The sequence below is a fragment of the Eriocheir sinensis genome, unplaced genomic scaffold (genome assembly GCF_024679095.1).
Source record: "Eriocheir sinensis breed Jianghai 21 unplaced genomic scaffold, ASM2467909v1 Scaffold729, whole genome shotgun sequence".
Classification (NCBI taxonomy): domain Eukaryota; kingdom Metazoa; phylum Arthropoda; class Malacostraca; order Decapoda; family Varunidae; genus Eriocheir; species Eriocheir sinensis.
Genome location: NW_026112086.1, coordinates 25,115 through 46,297, shown reverse-complemented (window position 1 = coordinate 46,297; position 21,183 = coordinate 25,115). Strand labels below are relative to the sequence as shown.

The window sequence follows — 21,183 nt, the reverse complement described above, 5'->3', positions numbered from 1 at the left end:
GAGTTTCTGTTGTCAGCCATAATGTCTGTGGGGGAGCTAGGGGGCTACAGCCCTCCAATGTTTTTCAATCAGCCTTAAAATGCCCTAAAAGTGCCTATTTACAAAATATTCCCTCACCTGCACATCCTTGCTTCGATCGCTACCCTCTTCCCCGCCCACCTCATGAAACTATGATGCCTTATAGACCCTGCAAAAATCTGCAAAATTATGGGCTTGGTTATTGATTGGTTGAAAAGTAGGATAAGGCAGTCATCCACATTCTCAGTGAAAGTAAGGTGAAGGTAGGGGCACATACTATAGTTGCACATGGCCTGAGTGCTGACCTCTGTCACATTAGCACTATAGCCTGTGGTGGATATGAACCCATTACCCCAAAAGAGAGGGCAGGTGTAACATCTGGGTTACCACAGGTTTCCACAGGTACCCATTAATTTGACAGGCACAAGATGTATAATGAACATTTGGTTGAGGTGCACACCGACTGGGATTTGAACCTAGATCTGTGGATTTGTAGCTTGGCACGATAACCACATCACCATGGAGGTGCAGTCATCAGGAATTATTATTATTGCTATTGTTGTTATTATTATTATTATTATTATTATTATTATTATTATTATTATTATTATTATTATTATTATTATTTATTGTTATTATAATTATAATTATTATTATTTTCATTATTATTAATTAATTTATTATTATTATTATTATATATTTTTTTATAATTATATATAATTATTATTATTTTCATTATTATTAATTAATTTATTATTATTATTATTATTATTATTATTATTATTATTATTATTATTATTATTATTATTTACTGTTATAATTATTGTTATTATTTTCATTATTATTAATTAATTTATTATTATTATCATTATTATTATTATTATTATTATTATTATTATTATTATTATTATTATTATTATTATTACTATTATTTATTATTATTGTTATAATTATTATTATTATCATTATTATTATTATTATTATTATTATTATTATTATTATTATTATTATTATTATTATTATTATTATTATTATTATTATTATTATTATTATTATTATTATTATTATTATTATTATTATTATTATTTTCATTATTATTATTATTATTATTATTATTATTATTATTATTATTAATATTATCATTATTATTATTATTAATATTATCATTATTATTATTATTAATATTATTATCAGCCTGTTTCCGGATGTCAGGAGTATACTGGGCCCTGGGAGAACCTTCTTTTCTCTTGTAGGTACACACCATCCCGAAACAAAACAGAAGTGTGTACCATTTATGTAGCTGTGGTCTCTTGTACCCCATTATGGTGGTCTCAATTACCCCATGTTATATAAAGATCAATACAAAGTAAACATTAACATTGATCACCTCCACATTGGCTGTATACTTACATAGGATGCCTGGCTACAGATCACAGAAATTGGACTTGGCTGAGGGACACGGCTTGTGTACAGCACACCTTAGCGTTACTGGGTCACATTCCTCGAATATACATACACAAATGAATAGGAATGAGGGGTACTTGTGGAATGAGTGAAAAGATGTGGTTTACATTTTCAGATCTTATGTACTTGAATGTCTACAAAACAGAAGTTAACAAAACAGTCCGACCTATTATTTTTTTTTTGTTTAATTTTTAAAAGAAATTTCCTTAGCTGGTCTCAGTTGCCCCAGGTGGTCGCAATAGCCCCGTTCTATGGTGTGTGTGTGTGTATATATATATATATATATATATATATATATATATATATATATATATAGATATATATATATATATATATATATATATATATATATATATATATATATATATATATATTCTGATAAATATTTCTTTCTTACAGGGCTTCCAATCCCACCACGTCTCCAGCTGCTGGTAACCCTCCGCTACTATGCCACTGGGAGCTTCCAGCTTGACATGGGGGATTGCTGTGACATGTCGCTGCCCAGTGTATCTACCTGTGTCAAGACTGTGACCAGTGCAATCTGCCAGCTAGCAGGGGACTACATAAAGTTCCCCAGTCCTGCTGAAGAACAGGATGTCATGCGACAATTTGAGGTAGCTGCCATGCCCGGAGTTATTGGATGTGTAGATGGTGTACACATCCCAATCATCAGTCCAGGTGGAGAAGATGCAGAACTTTACCGCTGCAGGAAAGGCTTTTTTTCATTGAATATAATGGGGGTCTGCAACTCATCCATGCTCTTCACAAATCTGGTCGTGAACTGGCAAGGTAGTGCACATGATGCCCGCATCTTCAGTGAGTCTGTTTTGTGTGCTACTCTGGAGGGAGGGCAGTACAGAGGATACTTGTTGGGGGATTCGGGCTATGCCTGTAAAAGCTACCTTTTAACTCCCATTCGAATTCCTCGTACTGTTAAGGAGAGGCATTACAATGCCTCTCACATCAAAACAAGGAACCTGATCGAGAGAACGTTCGGGATTTGGAAGAAAAGATTTGCTATTCTCTCAAAGCCAATGAGAACAGCTCTCAACATCAAAAAAAATTGTGACTGCATGTGCCATCCTGCACAATATTGCAATCCTCAACAAACTCCCCATTGACATGCCAGAAGAAGAACTTGAGCCCATCAACATAGACATACTTGCAGATTATGATGTAGGCACTGGAAATGCTCGCAGAGCTTCCATTGTTGAGAGATTCTTTTAGATCTTCTGTGGATGTCAAAATGTACACCATTGAGTGCTGGCAATGGAACCCAGGCTTCTGGATAGGAGTCAGGGCAGCAAGCCAACCGAGCCATCGATGATTTAAAAGTTCTCCGTCTAGTCCAAGACCTACACTGCCCATGGTGCCTCACACAGCCTAACACACCAGAACATTTCCTGCTCCACTGCCCAAGATTCCACTCCTCCACACCAACCTCAAATTAAGCATCCCTAACCAGACTCAACATCCACAGGCCAACTTTACATAGAAGGCCTGCTGGGCAGCGACACCCTCAGCCCCAACACTGCATTCCAAGCCCTCAAGTCTATGCAGACCTTCCTAGAGAAGTCCTGGCAAATCTATAGGATCTAACCCCTCCCCTGGTGACACATCGACAGAATAACAACATCCGCTAACATTTCCCACTGATGGGGCTCAGGAGGCAGTGGTCCCACAGCCTAACCAGCCCCATAAAACACCCCAGAAAAAGATGATCCCAGAGGCCACTTCTCTGGCACTGTATCTGACATCCTCGCCCCCACTGTGGATATGCAGGAAAGGTGACTTCGCCCACACTCATGGTGGCTGGAAATGCTTTTATTTAACCCACAGTAGCACATGCGGTGCTATATATATTAGAGGAACTGCAATAACACATTGAAAATTCAGTAATCTACATGACAAAATTTTTCACTATTATTGCAGTTTTTCTAATGTAAATATATACTACAGGTGGCATTATGGGTTGACTAAAAGCGATTAAAAGCGTTTCCAGCTACCATGAGTGTGAGCGAGGTCACTTTTCCTTCATATCCACAGTAGGGGCCAGGGTGTCAGGTATAGTGCTGCATAAGTGGCCCTTGGCATGGTGACCTCAGTAGCTCAGTTGGGTTGATTTATACACAGATAGCCCAGGTTTGATCTTTTTTTTCCCAGCCTATAGTGCTTTTAGGCTTTCTTGAGAGACCTGGATGGTAGTCGGCCCTAGCCCGTCATGATGCAGGCAAGTGTTTTATAGTGGCGCCGTCTTTTCTTGGTGTGGTGGTTGGTCACAGTGGTGTACATTTTGAGATCTTTATTGTAGTTTCTCTAATAATAAGTTATGTCTGTTCAGAAAATGAAAATAGCTTGTAAGATTTTGCATAAATATTTTCCGATCAAAATTTACAGTCTCTTTAATTTGTTCATTTCCTGCCTGAAGCCTATACGTACATAATCATGATATAAATAAATGAACAAAATATTTATCAAACATCACTGAATATAATGTATTTCCTACTACAACTACTACTACTAACACTAGTTAATGTTGGCAATATATGCTAAAATGCTGATGATACAGAGATTGGCAGAGTAATTGAGTCGGATCGGGTCGCTAGTATTCTCCAGGATGAACTAGACAGATTGCGTGAATGGGCAGGGAAGTGGCAGATGGAGTTCAATGTCTGGAAGTGCAAAGAATGGGCTAATCACTCTGACGTAATATTCTTGATGTATAAATAAAAACCCACACTGGCAGACGATAGTTATATTTTTAACTAAACAGTTTCGGTGGACACTGCCACCATCTTCAGTGGTGTAAAGAAAGACCACTGAAGATGGTGGCAGTGTTGGTTTTTATTTATACATCTGGAAGTGCAGTACTCTGAGTGTATATGGGAACAACCCCTCATAATTATTGGTTAAATGACACTCCCCTAAGAAGATCAAGGTGTGAGAGGAATTCAGGATCTTGATGACCTCTGATCTCCATCTAAGAGCACAATGCATTCATCCTAGATATTGTGCAAATAGGGTATTGGGATTCATTTCAAGGAGAGTAAGCAACAAGTGCTGATGTCATCAAGCTATATTTAGCATTAGTTAGATCTTATCATGATAATGTGTTTTTTTTCTGGTCACCTTCATAATTGTAGAATGGGTATCAAAATGTTAGAATTGGTACAGTGGAGGATGACAAAGATGATTTACGGGTTCAAAAACTTGACATATGAGGAGACTCGAACAGTTAATTAAACTTGCATTTTCTAGAGAGGCAAAGGGTGCAAGGAGACTTGATCGAAGTTTATAAATGGATGAAGGGCTTTAATAAGGGGATATTTATAAGGTTCTGATGGTAAGAGAGCTGGGTAGGACATGTAATAATGGGTTTAAATTTGATAAATTCAGATTCCACAGGGTCATAGGCAAAAATACTTTACCAACAAGAGAATGAGTGGAACAGGCCTGGCCTTCATGTTATGAGAGTCAATAAGATGAACACATTAATAAAATGTTTAGATAAATTCATAGGTAGTGATGTTGGGGGGAGCTTACATGCTAACGGTGAAGAAGACTGGTGGTGGCCCTCCTCAATCACCTCCCAAGCTTTCCGAAGAACACGAGGCCGTTGCCTCCATGATTTCTGGAGAACTCAGTATGGGCGAGTGTGTCCTTGACACTCTTACAATACAAGATGGGCATGCAGTTGATGAGGCAGGCAATCCCATCATGGATGTTACTCTCCGGCATTCCCCAAACTGTCCAAAAATTTGGCTTTGCAGGTGTCTGCTGCCTCACGGATATGATGCCAAGTCTCCGTGAAGACATCTAGCTGCCGCTGCAACACCTCCCTGTGAAACTGGTACAGTTTCATCTGTTGGTCGTGCTCCTCTCTGGTCTGTTGAAGAAGGAGTTGGTGATACTCATCCTGCTGCTTCCGACAGGCCTGGTACTCTGCATCAAATTTCCTCCTCTGCCGTGGGGCAGAAGAGGAGGCCACATTACATGTAAATGTAGTTAGTGATGGTGCAGTGGATGCAGAGGATGAAGCTTCTGGCTGGAAAGATGTAGAAGCACTAGGAGGTGCAGGTGCTTCAGCACATTCAGCGGCAGAAGTAGCAGAGGGGACCTCTGTCGGTGGCAGTTTTCCACTCACAGCTGTGAAATAATACAATGCATTATCAGTCATACTTATACATGAAAGATGATGTGACTCGGGAAATTTCTTCCTTCAATAACAATGTTAGCTTCTTTTCTTATAATACTTGAAAAACACTACCCCATCAATAAAGGCACCAGAGGAATTTGATATCTATTGCATTTATAGTTATTTAAATTTAATCCTAGACTGGGCCCCTCAGAGCTTGTTCCCAGAAATGAGTAACTTATCTATCTATATCTATATCTATCTATCTATCTATCTATATCTCTCTCTCTCTCTCTCTCTCTCTCTCTCTCTCTCTCTCTCTCTCTCTCTCTCTATATATATATATATATATTTATTTTTTATCTCTCTCTCTCTCTCTCTCTCTCTCTCTCTCTCTCTCTCTCTCTCTCTATATATATCTCTCTCTCTCTCTCTCTCTCTCTCTCTCTCTCTATATATCTATATATATATATATATATATATATATATATATATATATTTTTTTTTTTTTGCATATCTTTTAACCTAAACCAGTGTATCAAAAAGTGAAAATTGATGATGAGAATAACAATGATAGTATTTATATGCAGCACCAGAACAAGAATGCAGAAAGCTGGATAATATAATGTGATATACTTTCAAGCAATGATTAACTTACTGAAAGTAACATCCATGATGGGAGTGCCTGCCTCATCCACTGGATGCCCATCTTGAATGGCAAGAGTGTCAAAGACATCCTCGCCCATGTTGAGTTCTCCAGAGATCATGGAGGCAACAGTCTCATGTTCTTCTGTAAACTTGGGAGGTGATGGAGGAGGGGCACCACCAGTCCTCTTCACCTTCAGCTTGTAGGCTCTCTCTTCCTTTTTCACACAGCAATGAAACATGATTTTAATAAAAATAATATATCAAAGGCATACTGAATTTTAAACCCTTTAAAAATACACCTCTGCAATGCAGTGGTTCGAGTCACTAACAATGAATCTGCTGGCCTGGGCAGTTGGCATGCAGCCACCCAGCCGTTCATCCTTCCTTTCACCCGGGTACCTGGGGCCACCAGGGAAAGTAAACTGTGGTAACCCAGATGTTACACTGGTACTGTATCTGGTTTATGGGTTGTCTCATGACAGGCTCAAAGGATCAATGGGATGGAGATGAGCACTGCCACCACCCGCAGCTATAGCGTGTGCTCCCAACTTAACCTTTTCCTTTACCTTTTTTTACCCTTTGACCAAATATAGTAAAGAGCATTGGAAACAACTTGTTGTACCAAAATTGATATTAGTGTTGCAGATTTAATATTCTAGTGCCTATTAATATTAATAGTGTTTGCATTAAAGATACATTGCTATTCAATTAGGTTGATAACATGGGATTATTTTAGTTTGAATATAGCTCTTAACTAACAAAGCAAGAATTAATGGGTTACTATTTGATCAGCAATGGTATAATATTATCATATGTAAGAGCTACACCTGCTCTATGCTTATTGCTATTCTACCAGTAATTCTTTATTTTGCCTTACAAATAACATGTAATAACAATGAAAAATAACTATAGCCTATTTTTAATGCATTATGATTATTTTGGATCTGGAGAACACATTATTAGTGTAATCTGTGTCTCAAAAGGTGAAAAGTTGATCATTTTAATCATCACCCAAACACTGGAGTGGATAGGTATTTATCAAAGGGGGGCACATCTGAGTATGGGAGGGCACTAGACAAGTGAAGCTCCGCGGCATTCTGATGCCACACAGAATGTTACAAGGGCACATTCTAAGATCATATTAATGGTGGGTATAAAGGCATGGTCGATTTGGGGAAGTATTTTAATTCTCAGGGGAGGAGTGGCATGTGACCCCAGTTGCTTCGCAACCGCACGCTGAGGTGGAAGCATTTTCCCCGTGACCCCGTGATGCAAGAACTATATGGTAATTCACAGTAAGAGCATTTATTATTTTATTGCTAAATTGTGGCAGCGACGCCGCGCTGTCTGTGCTGGTGGTGTTTTGAATCTCCCGCTCACAATACATGTTCCAACACTATTCACCACCCCATAGTAACTTTATTCTGATGGAATGTCCACCGACACCTCCTACATAATGCAACCACATACTCATACGTGAAACATGCTGCCTGTCATCAGAACGGGGTGAATTGTCTTGCCTAGTTGGCTGTTACAACCACTAAGTTAAAGCGAGAATAATATATACCAAACTATACTACCAATACATATTATAATAGCGGTTATTTTTTAGATACGATGGCAAAATATAATTGTTTAGTCGGTCATCATATGAAACTGGCAATATAATTAAGCAAGCTGTATAGTATTTGCCTTTATCTTTCCAATGATATGCCGAATATTTGCTACAATGCATAGTTACAGAGGTGTGGAGGTGAAAATAGAACTCACCTCCCCCCTGCCCGACAGCGCACAGGGGTCATGACGCGTTGCGCACTGAAAGGATCGAGGAGAGGAGGACCTAGAAGCGATACAAAGCGATACTGGTCAAAAGGTTAACTATATACAACGTAAAATCAATGCACCTCATTTACTTACTTCAATTTGATGCGGTTGAAACTTCTTTTCAATTGTTGAACTGATCGCGGCTCCAGATCAGGGTGCATGGCGTTGAAGTTTATGGCGATCTCATCCCACGCCAAGTTCTTCTTGTGCTGGACCGCAGTGCTGGTTGACCTATCTTGAAGGACAGGCCTTTCCTCCACTAGCTGCACCAGGACTCTCCTCTGCCTTGACGAAAGTGGTGCAGCGCGGTCCATTGTCGATCAGCTTCCGTGCGCGCGCGTTGTTGTGATGGCGGAATATGCATTCATATCGGCACTCTGCATTATCTTTTTCATTTTTCTTTTTTTCATAATTGTTTAATTTGAATTTGTATCTTAAATGCTATTATTTTTAAAAGAGTACTTCCTTATAATTTCTTATATGTATGACTGCTGAAATAAAAGTTTATGCACTGCACCTCGTCTTCTTCCATTAATTACGGCTATATCTAGCTTTTCTGTTTTGTTTATCTCTAAATTTATAATTTTCTCTTAATGTAGTCCCGATATGAAACATGATTTTTGAAAAAAACGGGAAATCGGGCCGGTGCGTGGCCAGCTGATGCCGATCAGGCGTACCAACACCCAGATGCAGCCAGATGCAGCGGGGGCTGCTGGCGGGCTGGTCTCTCAATACGGTCGAGGGACGAAGTAACTTTGCCTACCTACATGGTCGAGCGACAGGAAAGGACGCTAGCCTTCGCGTCTAACAATACCACCCTAAGTGTGTGTTGGATTTACAGATATAGTAGCTTATAATATTTATATCATCCCGGCTCTCCCTTTTGTACTGTGCTCAATAATATTAAGAATTATTCGTTTGAAGCAGCATAGTTGAGGTTGACCGTAGACTCATTTTACATTATTCACCCCTACAATATTCGTTTTCTTTGTTGTTGTTTAGTAGAAAATGGGCTTTCGATGGTAGGCTATGAAGATAAGTGAGAAATAATACCACTAATAATTATACCATACCACAACCCCTACAACCCATCAACCACCACTATAACTACCACCACACTAAATACCACCTTCTTTAACCCACTGTTCCTTACCTCACAACCCTTACTACCACTATACTACCACCACAACCACAACCACCCACTGAGACCAATATATAACTATCACTACCTTCTTTAGCCTACTGCTCCACTCCTCACACCACTAACCACCCACACCCACCTACTACCACTTCCACTACTACCACAACCACTACCACACACACGCCTAAGATCACTACAACCATCACCACCCTCTATATAGCATACGATTAACTAACTAACTAACTAATTAACCCCGCCACTACTGATACTACCACCACCACAACCACTCACCCACTTAATTACCACCTCTACAACTACCACATACCCTCTTTAATTAAGGGTGCGGCCACACTACACGCGGTTTGCTGGGAGGGTAGAGGTAGCAGGCACAGATCGAGTTAAATATATGAAGGAAGGAAGATATGAGAAGTAAGGAGAAAATAAGAAGAAATGTGAAGAAACACACACACACACACACACACACACACACACACACACACATATATAAACACACACACACACACACACACACACACACATCGCCCTCGGCTCTAACACTGTTCCTCTCGCCACTACAGGAAGAGACTGTCAAGCTCTGCGCGACTTCCGTCAAGGCCAGGCGTCTGTAGGAATCGAGGACGTGGAGGCGTTCCCGGGGGACTTCGTGAAGACGACCGCCGCCGCCACCACCACCACGACTACTCCTACACCTACCACCACTTCTACTACTCCACCCACCACCACCACTACTCCACCCACCACCACTTCTACTCCACCCACCACCACCACCACTACTCCACCCACCACCACTTCTACTACTCCACCCACCACCACTTCTACTACTCCACCCACCACCACTTCTACTACTCCACCCACCACCACTTCTACTACCCACCACCACCACCACCACTTCTACTACTCCACCCACCACCACTTCTACTACTCCACCCACCACCACTTCTACTACTCCACCCACCACCACTTCTACTACTCCACCCACCACCACTTCTACTACTCCACCCACCACCACTTCTACTACTCCACCCACCACCACTTCTACTACTCCACCCACCACCACTTCTACTACTCCACCCACCACCACTTCTACTACTCCACCCACCACCACTTCTACTACTCCACCCACCACCACTTCTACTACTCCACCCACCACCACTTCTACTACTCCACCCACCACCACCACTACTACTCCACCCACCACCACTTCTACTACTCCACCCACCACCACGACTACTACTCCACCCACCACCACTTCTACTACTCCACCCACCACCACTTCTACTACTCCACCCACCACCACTTCTACTACTCCACCCACCACCACCACTACTCCTACACCTACCACCACTTCTACTACTCCACCCACCACCACTTCTACTACTCCACCCACCACCACTTCTACTACTCCACCCACCACCACCACTACTCCTACACCTACCACCACTTCTACTACTCCACCCACCACCACCACTACTCCTACACCTACCACCACTACTGCTACACCCACCACCACCACTACCACACCCACTACCACCTCCACTACTACAATACCAACTACCACTACTACTGCACCCACCACCACCACCACCACACCGACACCCACCACCACTACATCAACTGCAACTTTACCCCCTACAATAACAACTAGCACCACCACAACCTTAGCAACCCCCACCATCGACACCACCACAGACACGACCTCTCTTGACCCCGCCACGACTACAAGTGATGACTATTGGACGACTACAGAGGACGATGACTCAGTGGTGACCCTTCCTGACGGTGACAACAACAGCATCTTGGGCCTGTCCATGTTTGAGTTCATCGTCGTCCTTCTCTCCTCCTTCCTCCTCCTCCTCGTCCTCTTCACTTGCTTCCTCATGCTGATTTTCAAGAGGAAGAGGAGGATCTACGTCAGAGTGAGTTCTTCTGTACTTTGGTTCCTCTTGAAGACTTTGAGGTTCATGGCTTTTGGAGTGTAGCAAAATCCTTCGTAGCATTCATGAAGTCAGTCATTTTTTCATCAATTAGAAACTTTACTTACATTTCCCTCAGTTTTCAAGAGGAAGATCTACGGCAGAGTTTGTTTTTACTTCACTTACTCCTAAAGACTTTGTGGTCCATGTTTTTTTGGAGTGTATATAAAGATTTTCCGTAATATTCACAGAAGCCAGTCAGTCAGTTCGTCAATAATAACAAACTTTCCCTTTTCAGTAGTCAGTGTTTCCGTAACGATATGATTTTGAGGTTCATGTTTTTTGAGTTGTCTAAAGATCTTCCGTACCATTCATGAAAGCCACCTAGTCATTTCATCAATAATAACAACCTTTCCTCTTCTTATCGTTATCACTATTCCGGTAGCGACATGGTTACTCTAGTGTTCTGAGCCTCAAAAGCCGCTGTTGTGAGAGTTGGTAATCCTCCTATGCCAACACTTCCTTTACGTGTGTTCAGAAAGCAATCACATCCCTTTTCTTTTCCCGTAGCGACATGGTTACTCTAGTGTCCTAAGCCTCAAAAAACACTGTTGTGAGAGTTGGTAATCCTCCTATGCCAACACCTCCTTCACGTATGTTCAGAAAGCAATCACATCCTCTTCTTTTGGCACCCAGTTTTTCCTCATTTCCAGGTTGTCACATAGAGTTGCCAGTCCTGCACCAACACTACTGGCAGGTCTGTTCAGAAAGCAATCACATCCTCTTCTTTTGGCACCCAGTTTTTCCTCATTTCCAGGTTGTCACATAGAGTTGCTAGTCCTGCACCAACACTACTGGCACGTCTGTTCATAAAGCAATCACATCCCTTTTCATTCTCTAACCAGTTTTCCTCACTCCTCCAGGTTGTCCCTTACACACCACGCGCAGCTCCTATGAAATTCCCTCGCACACCTTTGCCTCAAGTAATACCCACGTCGGAGCTCATCCCGAGGCCAATACTACGGCATACCTCACTTAGCAACGACAGGAAGCCTCGGTCCGTCAGCTGGGAGTACGGTGGAGAGCCCGGCGGAGGGAGGTGGGACGCAGACAACCACAACCCAACACCCCAACGGCACTACATCACCCTCGACGCCCAGCCAGTCCGCCACGACCCTGGGGATGTCTATAGCATCTCCCAAGGCTTCGACTCCTGGGGGAATGACATGCAGAGACCCCAGGAGCCTACCAATGCCCTCTGGCGAGACGCTCCCTGGGCAGATAATAACATATACGAGTGGCGCCGATAATGTGATACTTAGGAAGGTTATATTCTTACACAATTCAATGCCCAAGCACATATATTTGATGAGACTTTCGTAAGAGTTGTGGGAATTTCCATGGGTAGTTTTGTGACCCTGGTGGTAGTTTGACCATTCTTCTGTACCGTGAACCTAAAAAGACACCCATTAGAACCTGATTGATCTCCTCTTCGGCCTCTGGAAATAGGTGATGTAAGAGGAGGACGCGTCTGAGCATACCGTGGGCATTCCCATGGGTAGTTTTGTGACCCTGGTGGTAGTTTGACCCTTCTTTTGTACCGTGAACCTAAGAAGACACCCATGAGAACCTGATTGATCTCCTTTTCGGCTTCTGGAAATAGGTGATGTGAGAGGAGGAATCGTCTGAGCATACCGTGGGCATTCCCATGGGTAGTTTTGTGACCCTGGTGGTAGTTTGACCCTTCTTTTGTACCGTGAACCTAAGAAGACACCCATGAGAACCTGATTGATCTCCTTTTCGGCTTCTGGAAATAGGTGATGTAAGAGGAGGACGCGTCTGAGCATACCGTGGGCATTCCCATGGGTAGTTTTGTGACCCTGGTGGTAGTTTGACCCTTCTTTTGTACCGTGAACCTAAAAAGACACCCATGAGAACCGGATTAATCTCCTTTTCGGCTTCTGGAAATAGGTGATGTGAGAGGAGGAATCGTCTGAGCATACCGTGGGCATTTCCATGGGTAGTTTTGTGACCCTGGTGGTAGTTTGACCCTTCTTTTGTACCGTGAACCTAAAAAGACACCCATGAGAACCTGATTAATCTCCTTTTCGGCCTCTGGAAATAGGTGATATGAGAGGAGGAATCGTCTGAGCATGCCGACCTTCTTATGCTGAACCTAAAGACTCCTATCACTTGCAGAAAACAAGAAAACAAGCCATGCATGTTCGAAGCCAGCAGAACGAGTAGCACGAATGACATATATACCACACTACCAAAAACAGGATGCATATGAAGTGAAAGAAACATGGACTTGAAGACAAAAGAAGCCAAGTTTAGTAAGGCTTCCATATTCCTCCTTTCCAACTAGAGGATTCACGGCAAACGCAAAAAAAAAAAAGAAAAAAAAAAACGTTTGAGGTTCCCGATTCTTTACGAGAGTGTTCATATTAAATGGAAAACACGACTGCTTAAGAAAATGTCACCTAAATAGCTATTGCTACGTAAGATTGCCACCGATAAAAACAACCGTATGAGGAATTAGTCACCAAAACACACTTGTGACACCGTTGGAAAAATGTGTGAGAATAGAAACTAAAAAAACAACAGCTTAAAACTCCTGAATCAGTCATTAACACGTAGGAATGACACCACCAACACGATATTCCTACTTTTCAACAAACAAGACAAAAACAGTGTACTTGGAAAATGTACTTGGAAAATGTACTTGGTAAATGTCATGTCTTGGTTAAATGTCATGTACTTGGAAAATGTCACTTCAATATGAGTAGAATATCGTGAGTTTTAGAAGTAGTTAACCTTCCTGAAGTGACTCGTTACAAAGTCGTCATTTTGTGTTTGACGTGTAAACTCGAGGAAACGAGGAAAATGAATTAGTTTGAAGGTGGACTGCTGTGAATCCTTTTGAGGGAAGAAGACTGATGTGCGTCCTGAGAAACTTACATATCAAACATTATATAGACTAAATAACTACCATGAGTAAAAATGCTAGAATAACAAACATATTTTTAGCATCATACATTTTCCCACACGTACAAGACAGGACATGAAACGGTACACTATTTTTTTTTTTTACAACAAAGGAGACAGCTCAAGGGCACAAAAAAGGAAATAATAATAAAAAAGCCCACTACTCGCTGCTCCTAACTATTTTTTTTTATTCAGAAACACATACTATTAAAGGATGCAAAGATTTATATGTATTAGAGCCATGCACAAACTGTAGAAATGTTTAGGTTTACAAAATCATTCGGATCATTGTAATTTTTTTTAAAGAATATTCATTTATGCTATTAATGATGTGGTGTGTGTGTGTGTGTGTGTGTGTGTGTGTGTGTGTGTGTGTGTTTATTTATTCGCATTCAAGTATCTATGTTTAACAGAAGCTAAATAAAGTAGACAGCAAAAATACCTCAATATAATAAGCCGGTCAAATGAGTAGAAAGTCAGTTCAGCAAAACAACAACAACAACAACAACAACAACAACAACAACAACAACAACAACAACAAAAACGATTTTAAATACCACCACCACCACCACCACCACCAACAACAACAACAACAACAGCCGTAAGTCACCTTAAACACCATAGATTCCACATGCCTCTATAGTTAATACCAACATACCAGTGCCTTACGCAACAACAACAACAACAACAATAATAATAATAATAATAATAATAATAATAATAATAATAATAATAATAATAATAATATGGATAACAAAATGAAGAACAAGAGCAAGAACAAGAAAAATAAGAAGACGAAGAAAAAGAAAAAAAAAAAAAACTAACAATAACAGAAACAACAATAACCAACAGCAACAAAACAAATCATATCGAAAAACAAAAACAAAAAACACACACATAGAAAAACAATCCCCAGAACACGTCACAAACAGGAAACGAACAAAACAGAAGTGGGTGACATTCCAACTCCAATCCCTTATAAAACCCTTCCTTAATGATCGGCTGTCGAACACTAATAAATACAGATAAGATAAAGAAAAGGGCACGTGAGCCTTTCCCCCAGGACCAGGTGTTCAGCTAATAAATCCTCAGGTAATTCAGGTAACCCTTATCTTCGCTTACACCTGAGACGAACGCAAGAACTTAAGCACCTACGCATGTTATATTCTTACGTCAATGTGTGTTGTTTTGCTCTCTCTCTCTCTCTCTCTCTCTCTCTCTCTCTCTCTCTCTCTCTCTCTCTCTCTCTCCCAACGTTGTCCAGTGTCGCGGTATTTATACATCATTTTTGTTATTATCCTAAAAACGACACAATCTCAACACTATGATTATCCAGCCATTTAATTAAATTAATTGAAAGGTATTAAGTAGCTGACATATGAGAGGAAGCGAGAAGTCTTGAGAGTGTGTGGCAGATATATGGGGCGGTGCTGACCCACATAGGCCTACACCCCACCGGCCAGTTTCAAATGGAAATACTACAGTACCTTTAGGATAAATTTACTGATAGATAGAAAGGTTTTAAGAAACGTGAGAAATACAGCGCGGTTTGGTGCAAGATGTTCCGGGCTCGAAGATAAATTGTACCAGACCTTTGGCCCGAAGAACCGCCGGTGACCGAGAGAGCCTGCCAGGGTTGAGGAAGCCTGGGGGAGGGGGGGGGTAGAATGGGAGGCCGACGATAGGGGAGTTACGCCGGGGGGGAAAGGATGGGGAGAACGAAGGATGAGGATGGGGAGGCCGACGATAGGGGAGTTACGTCGGGGGGAAGGATGGGGAGGGAAAAGATGAGGATAGGGAGGCCGACGATAGGGGAGTTTCGCCGGGGGGAATGATGGGGAGGGGGAAGGATGGGGAGGGGGAGGGGTGGATTCCTCAACAGGAACGAGCTCAGTAGAGTATATCGTGGTCATTATTGTAGATAGCCCTCGTCAGTGTCACAGATTCCGTCGACTGGAACGTGCTCAATACTGTAATCCAAGTCATCTGTATCCTTGGCCTCCTCGACGGGAACGAGTGACGTTTGAAGATTGGGCTCGTCATCTGCAGGACCGACTTCCTCAGATTCATGGGCGGCATGTCCTCCATTTTCAACGTTGGGGATGACCATCTCTTTAACAAGATCGTTATTTTCTTCCATGAAGATGTCCAGCGCTTTCACAAGGTCGTCATTTTCTTCCATGAAGATGTCCAGCACTTTGATAAGGTCGTCATTTTCTTCACCAGAGAAGGCCAGCGCTTTGACAAAGTTGTCATTTTCTTCCTTGGAGAGGGCCACCGCTTTGACAAGGTCGTTAATTTCATCCATGGAAATGGCCAACGCTTTTACAAGCTCGTCATCTTCAGCCTTGGGGATGGCCAGCGCTTTTACAAGCTCGTTATCTTCAGCCTTGCAGATATCATGCGCTTGTGCAAGTTCGTCATCTTCAGCCTTGCAGATATCCAGCGCTTTTACAAGGTCGTCATCATCAGCCTTGCAGATATCCAGCGCTTGTACAAGTTCGTTATCTTCAGCCTTGCAGATATCCAGCGCTTGTACAAGTTCGTCATCTTCAGCCTTGCAGATATCCAGCGCTTTTACAAGGTCGTCATCTTCAGCCTTGCAGATATCCAGCGCTTGTACAAGTTCGTCATCTTCAGCCTTGCAGATATCCAGCGCTTGTACAAGTTCGTCATATTCAGCCTTGCAGATATCCAGCGCTTTTACAAGGTCGTCATCTTCAGCCTTGCAGATATCCAGCGCTTGTGCAAGGTCGTCATCTTCAGCCTTGCAGATATCCAGCGCTTGTACAAGGTCGTCATCTTCAGCCTTGCAGATATCCAGCGCTTGTGCAAGCTCGTCATCTTCAGCCTTGCAGATATCCAGCGCTTGTACAAGGTCGTCATCTTCAGCCTTGGGGATGGCCAACGCTTTTACAAATTCGTCATCTTCAGCCTTGCAGATGTCCAGCGCTTTTACAAGTTCGTTATCTTCAGCCTTGCAGATATCCAGCGCTTGTGCAAGGTCGTCATCTTCAGCCTTGCAGATATCCAGCGCTTGTACAAGGTCGTCATCTTCAGCCTTGCAGATATCCAGCGCTTGTGCAAGCTCGTCATCTTCAGCCTTGCAGATATCCAGCGCTTGTACAAGGTCGTCATCTTCAGCCTTGGGGATGGCCAACGCTTTTACAAATTCGTCATCTTCAGCCTTGCAGATGTCCAGCGCTTTTACGAGTTCGTCATCATCAGCCTTGCAGATGTCCAGCGCTTGTACAAGGTCGTCATCTTCAGCCTTGGGGATTGCCAGCGCTTTTACAAGGTCGTCATCATCACCCTTGCAGATGGCCAGCGCTTTTACAAGGTCGTCATCTTCAGCCTTGAAGATGGCCAGCGCTTTTACAAGTTCGTCATTCTTTTCCATGAAGATGTTCAGCGTTTTGACAAGGTCGTTAATTTCATCCATGGAGATGGCCAACGCCTTAACAAAGTCGTCATTTTCTTTCTTGGACATGGCCAGCGCTTTGACAAGGTTGTTATTTTCTTCCATGAAGATGTCCAGCGCTTTTACAAGGTCGTTATTTTTATCCCTGGAAATGGCCAGCGCTTTGACTAAGTCGGTATTTTCTTCCTTGAACATGTCCAGCGCTTTTACAATGTCGTTATTTTCATCCTTGGAAATGTCCAGCGCTCTGACAAGATCGTTATTTTCAGCCTTGGATATGGCCAGCGCCTTGACAATGTCGATATTTTCATCCTTGGAAATGTCCAGCGCTCTGACAAGATCGTTATTTTCAGCCTTGGATATGGCCAGCGCCTTGACAATGTCGTTATTTTCATTCTTGGAAATGTCCAGCGCTCTGACAAGATCGTTATTTTCAGCCTTGGATATGGCCAGCGCCTTGACAATGTCGTTATTTTCATCCTTGGAAATGTCCAGCGCTCTGACAAGATCGTTATTTTCAGCCTTGGATATGTCCAGCGCTTTGATAAGGTCGTTATTTTCATCCTTGGAAATGTCCAGCGCTCTGACAAGATCGTTATTTTCAGCCTTGGATATGGCCAGCGCCTTGGCAATTTCGTTATTTTCATCCTTGGAAATGTCCAGCGCTCTGACAAGATCGGTATTTTCAGCCTTGGATATGGCCAGCGCTCTGACAAGATCGTTATTTTCATCCTTGGAAATGTCCAGCGCTCTGACAAGATCGTTATTTTCATCCTTGGAAATGTCCAACGCTCTGACAAGATCGTTATTTTCAGCCTTGGAGATTTCCAGCGCTTTGATAAGGTCGATATTTTCATCCTTGGAAATGTCCAACGCTCTGACAAGATCGTTATTTTCAACCTTGGAGATTTCCAGCGCTTTGATAAGGTCGATACTTTCATCCTTGGAAATGTCCAGCGCTCTGACAAGATCGTTATTTTCAGTCTTGGAGATTTCCAGCGCTTTGATAAGGTCGATACTTTCATCCTTGGAAATGTCCAGCGCTCTGACAAGATCGTTATTTTCAGCCTTGGATATGGCCAGCGCTTTGATAAGGTCGTTATTTTCTTGCCGGGAGAAAGACACGACTTTTTGCTGCCTGTCAATTTCATTCCTAGCGTTAGACAGATCACTAAGCAGGCCGTGGTTTTCTTCCTGGAATAAGGACACGAATTTTCGGAGCCTGTGAATTATTTTTCCAGCGTTAGATAAGTCACTGAGCAGGACGCTATTTTCGTGTCGCGATAAGTGCAGGTCATTGATCAGGCCGGTGTTTTCTTCCTCCAGCGCTAATCTTTGCTGCTCTTTCTCTCTCCAAGCCGTTTCTTGAGCCAGCACCGCCCTGTGCAGGACGCTGGCTTCATCTATGGCCTGAAGTAGAAGGACGGACAAGAGGGCGTTTTGTCTTTTTAGGTCCTGCAACGCCTGTTGACTCCGCTCTTGTTCGGCCAGCATATCAGCAATCACCCAGGCCTTGTGGGCCCCGAGCTGTCCCGCCGGGGGCTCTCCCTCCACAGGCCCGGCGGCGCGCAGCCCTTCGGCTGGCGGGGTTGTAGGGCCGAGCCCGGTGTACTCCAGAAGCAAATTGGTGGCCAAGGCCCACCACACCAGTGCCAGAACAACGTCAATTCTCATCGTGGTGATGATAATTGAAATACGTCTGAATATAAAATAAGTGCAGAAGTGAGAGACAACGAGGGCAAGCGAAAGTGAGCTGAGAGCCGGACGGCAACGGCAGCAGGAAAAGAGGGCAGCAGAAGTGTGTCCCGCCTCTTCCTCCTCCTTGCCGTGTTACCTAACTTATTAAGGATGGCGAATGCATGACGAGAGAGAGAGTTAGTAATTCTGTTAGTCATTCATTCATTCATTCAGTCAGTCAGTAAGGCTTTTTCAGTCACCGCCGAGTGGCCTAAGACTACCCACATGCTGTCCAGATGACCACCCATCAACCCGGACTCTAAAAGGAACCGTCCAGTGAATCAAGAATGAGCTCCGGGGAGCAGCAAGAGCCAAGCATAACTGGCGCCACTATAAAATTTCTTGCGCCATGACGGGCTTGGGCTATAGGCGGGGATGTAAAGAAAAAAAAAATCTTAATCAGTCAGTTCGTCAGCCAATCAGTCATTTGTCACTAATAATTTTCCTTTCCTTACCTTTCCAGTAACTTCCCTGAGCGTCGCCTCCCGCCGGGCTTCACCTCCGCAGCCCAGGTAAGTACCCAATTAACGCCGTCGATAACTTACTTAGATATTCAGCGGCCCCAGAAAAATGTGTGTGGTGAAGATTTTTTTATTTTAATGTACGGAAGTTGCGCGTTGCCCTCTCTCTTTCCGTCCCCCTTTTTATTACACCACAATGGCCGTAGTGTGTAATGATGTGTTTAAGAGTACTGACAATTACCTGCGTTAAAATGATCAAAAGGGATGCATGAAATGTTACAGTGCCCGAGGTGGTTAGGGAAAAGTCAAAGTGATCAAGGGAAGGTAAAAGCGGTCAAGTGACGGTCAAAGTGCTCGTGACGGTCAAATTGCTCGTGACGGTCAATGTGGTCAGAAATTTCAAAACGGTCAAAGGTCAAGCCAATCCACCGTCAGACCTCTTGACAGCACTCGCCGTTGTTCAGCATTCTGCCACCAAGGTATGAGAAATTTTCCAAGATCTCAATTTCGTCACCACACGCATGGACAGACTGTACCGTTTCATCCAGCAAGCCTCCAAACACCTGCACCTTGGTAGTGGCTCAGAATATCTTGAGTCCCCTTTGCTTCGCCTCCTCGTTCAGTCCCGCGAGAGCCATCACCAGAATCTTCAGCGACTCAGCCAGGATTACTGCATCATCGCCAAATTAAGGTCAGTGGTCATGGTATTAAGTTCAAAATTAGTCATACGGAATCGTTTTTAGGAGTTAATATCGTCATGTCTGTTTCTCTTTTCGGTAGGGATGACTAGATATTTATGTTTTTGGCCGATTTTATTTGCTAGATTAATTCATGAAAGGTTCGCTCCCATTACCTAACTATCACCCCTCATCTGCCTCCTTGCACATGGTGGGGGAGGAGGCAGAGATGAGGGTTGGGTTACCGAGGTTTATGGTAACATGTTTTTACGGTACTGTCAATGAGACCAGTTTTTAATGCTTTATGAAATGTTACACTGAATTGGTATCGTATAGTATCATAGATAACCATATTGCGTTATTATTGTAAGGGTTGAATCATGGCTATGGACGGTTATTTTCAGTATTTAGTGTTTAATGATAGCTATTTTTATGGAGTTTTTAGCATTTCGGTTCAGCATAACGAGATATATAGCTTGCGTTCATTGTCTTCTTCCTTAAGTTACTATCTGTATGCTTGTCGACTCACATCTGCTAAAGACTTTCCATGCATAATTTGACTTATTTTCAACCCCTTCATTATTATCCTCCTCCTCCTCCTCCTCCTCTTCCTCCTCTATCTCATTCCCATTCATCCTCTATTAATCAATTTTTTTTCTCAATTCTATTACGTCTTCCTTCGTCATATTATCAACCCAACCTACTTATCCTCATCTACTACTACTACTACTACTA

The 21,183-nt window shown here is 42.6% G+C and overlaps 1 protein-coding gene and 1 pseudogene across 1 annotated transcript; both read left to right on the top strand.

The window, feature by feature from the left end:
- The first annotated feature begins 446 nt into the window (after positions 1-446).
- On the top strand, positions 447-2,903 carry LOC126994149 (putative nuclease HARBI1; annotated as a pseudogene).
- Positions 2,904-10,127: 7,224 nt separating this feature from the next.
- Positions 10,128-12,611, top strand: LOC126994147 (uncharacterized). The gene is made up of 2 exons (XM_050853398.1): positions 10,128-11,167; positions 12,088-12,611. Exons 1-2 carry the CDS (start codon positions 11,060-11,062, stop codon positions 12,472-12,474), a joined length of 495 nt encoding a protein of 164 aa, XP_050709355.1. The 5' UTR covers positions 10,128-11,059; the 3' UTR covers positions 12,475-12,611.
- Positions 12,612-21,183: the final 8,572 nt, after the last annotated feature.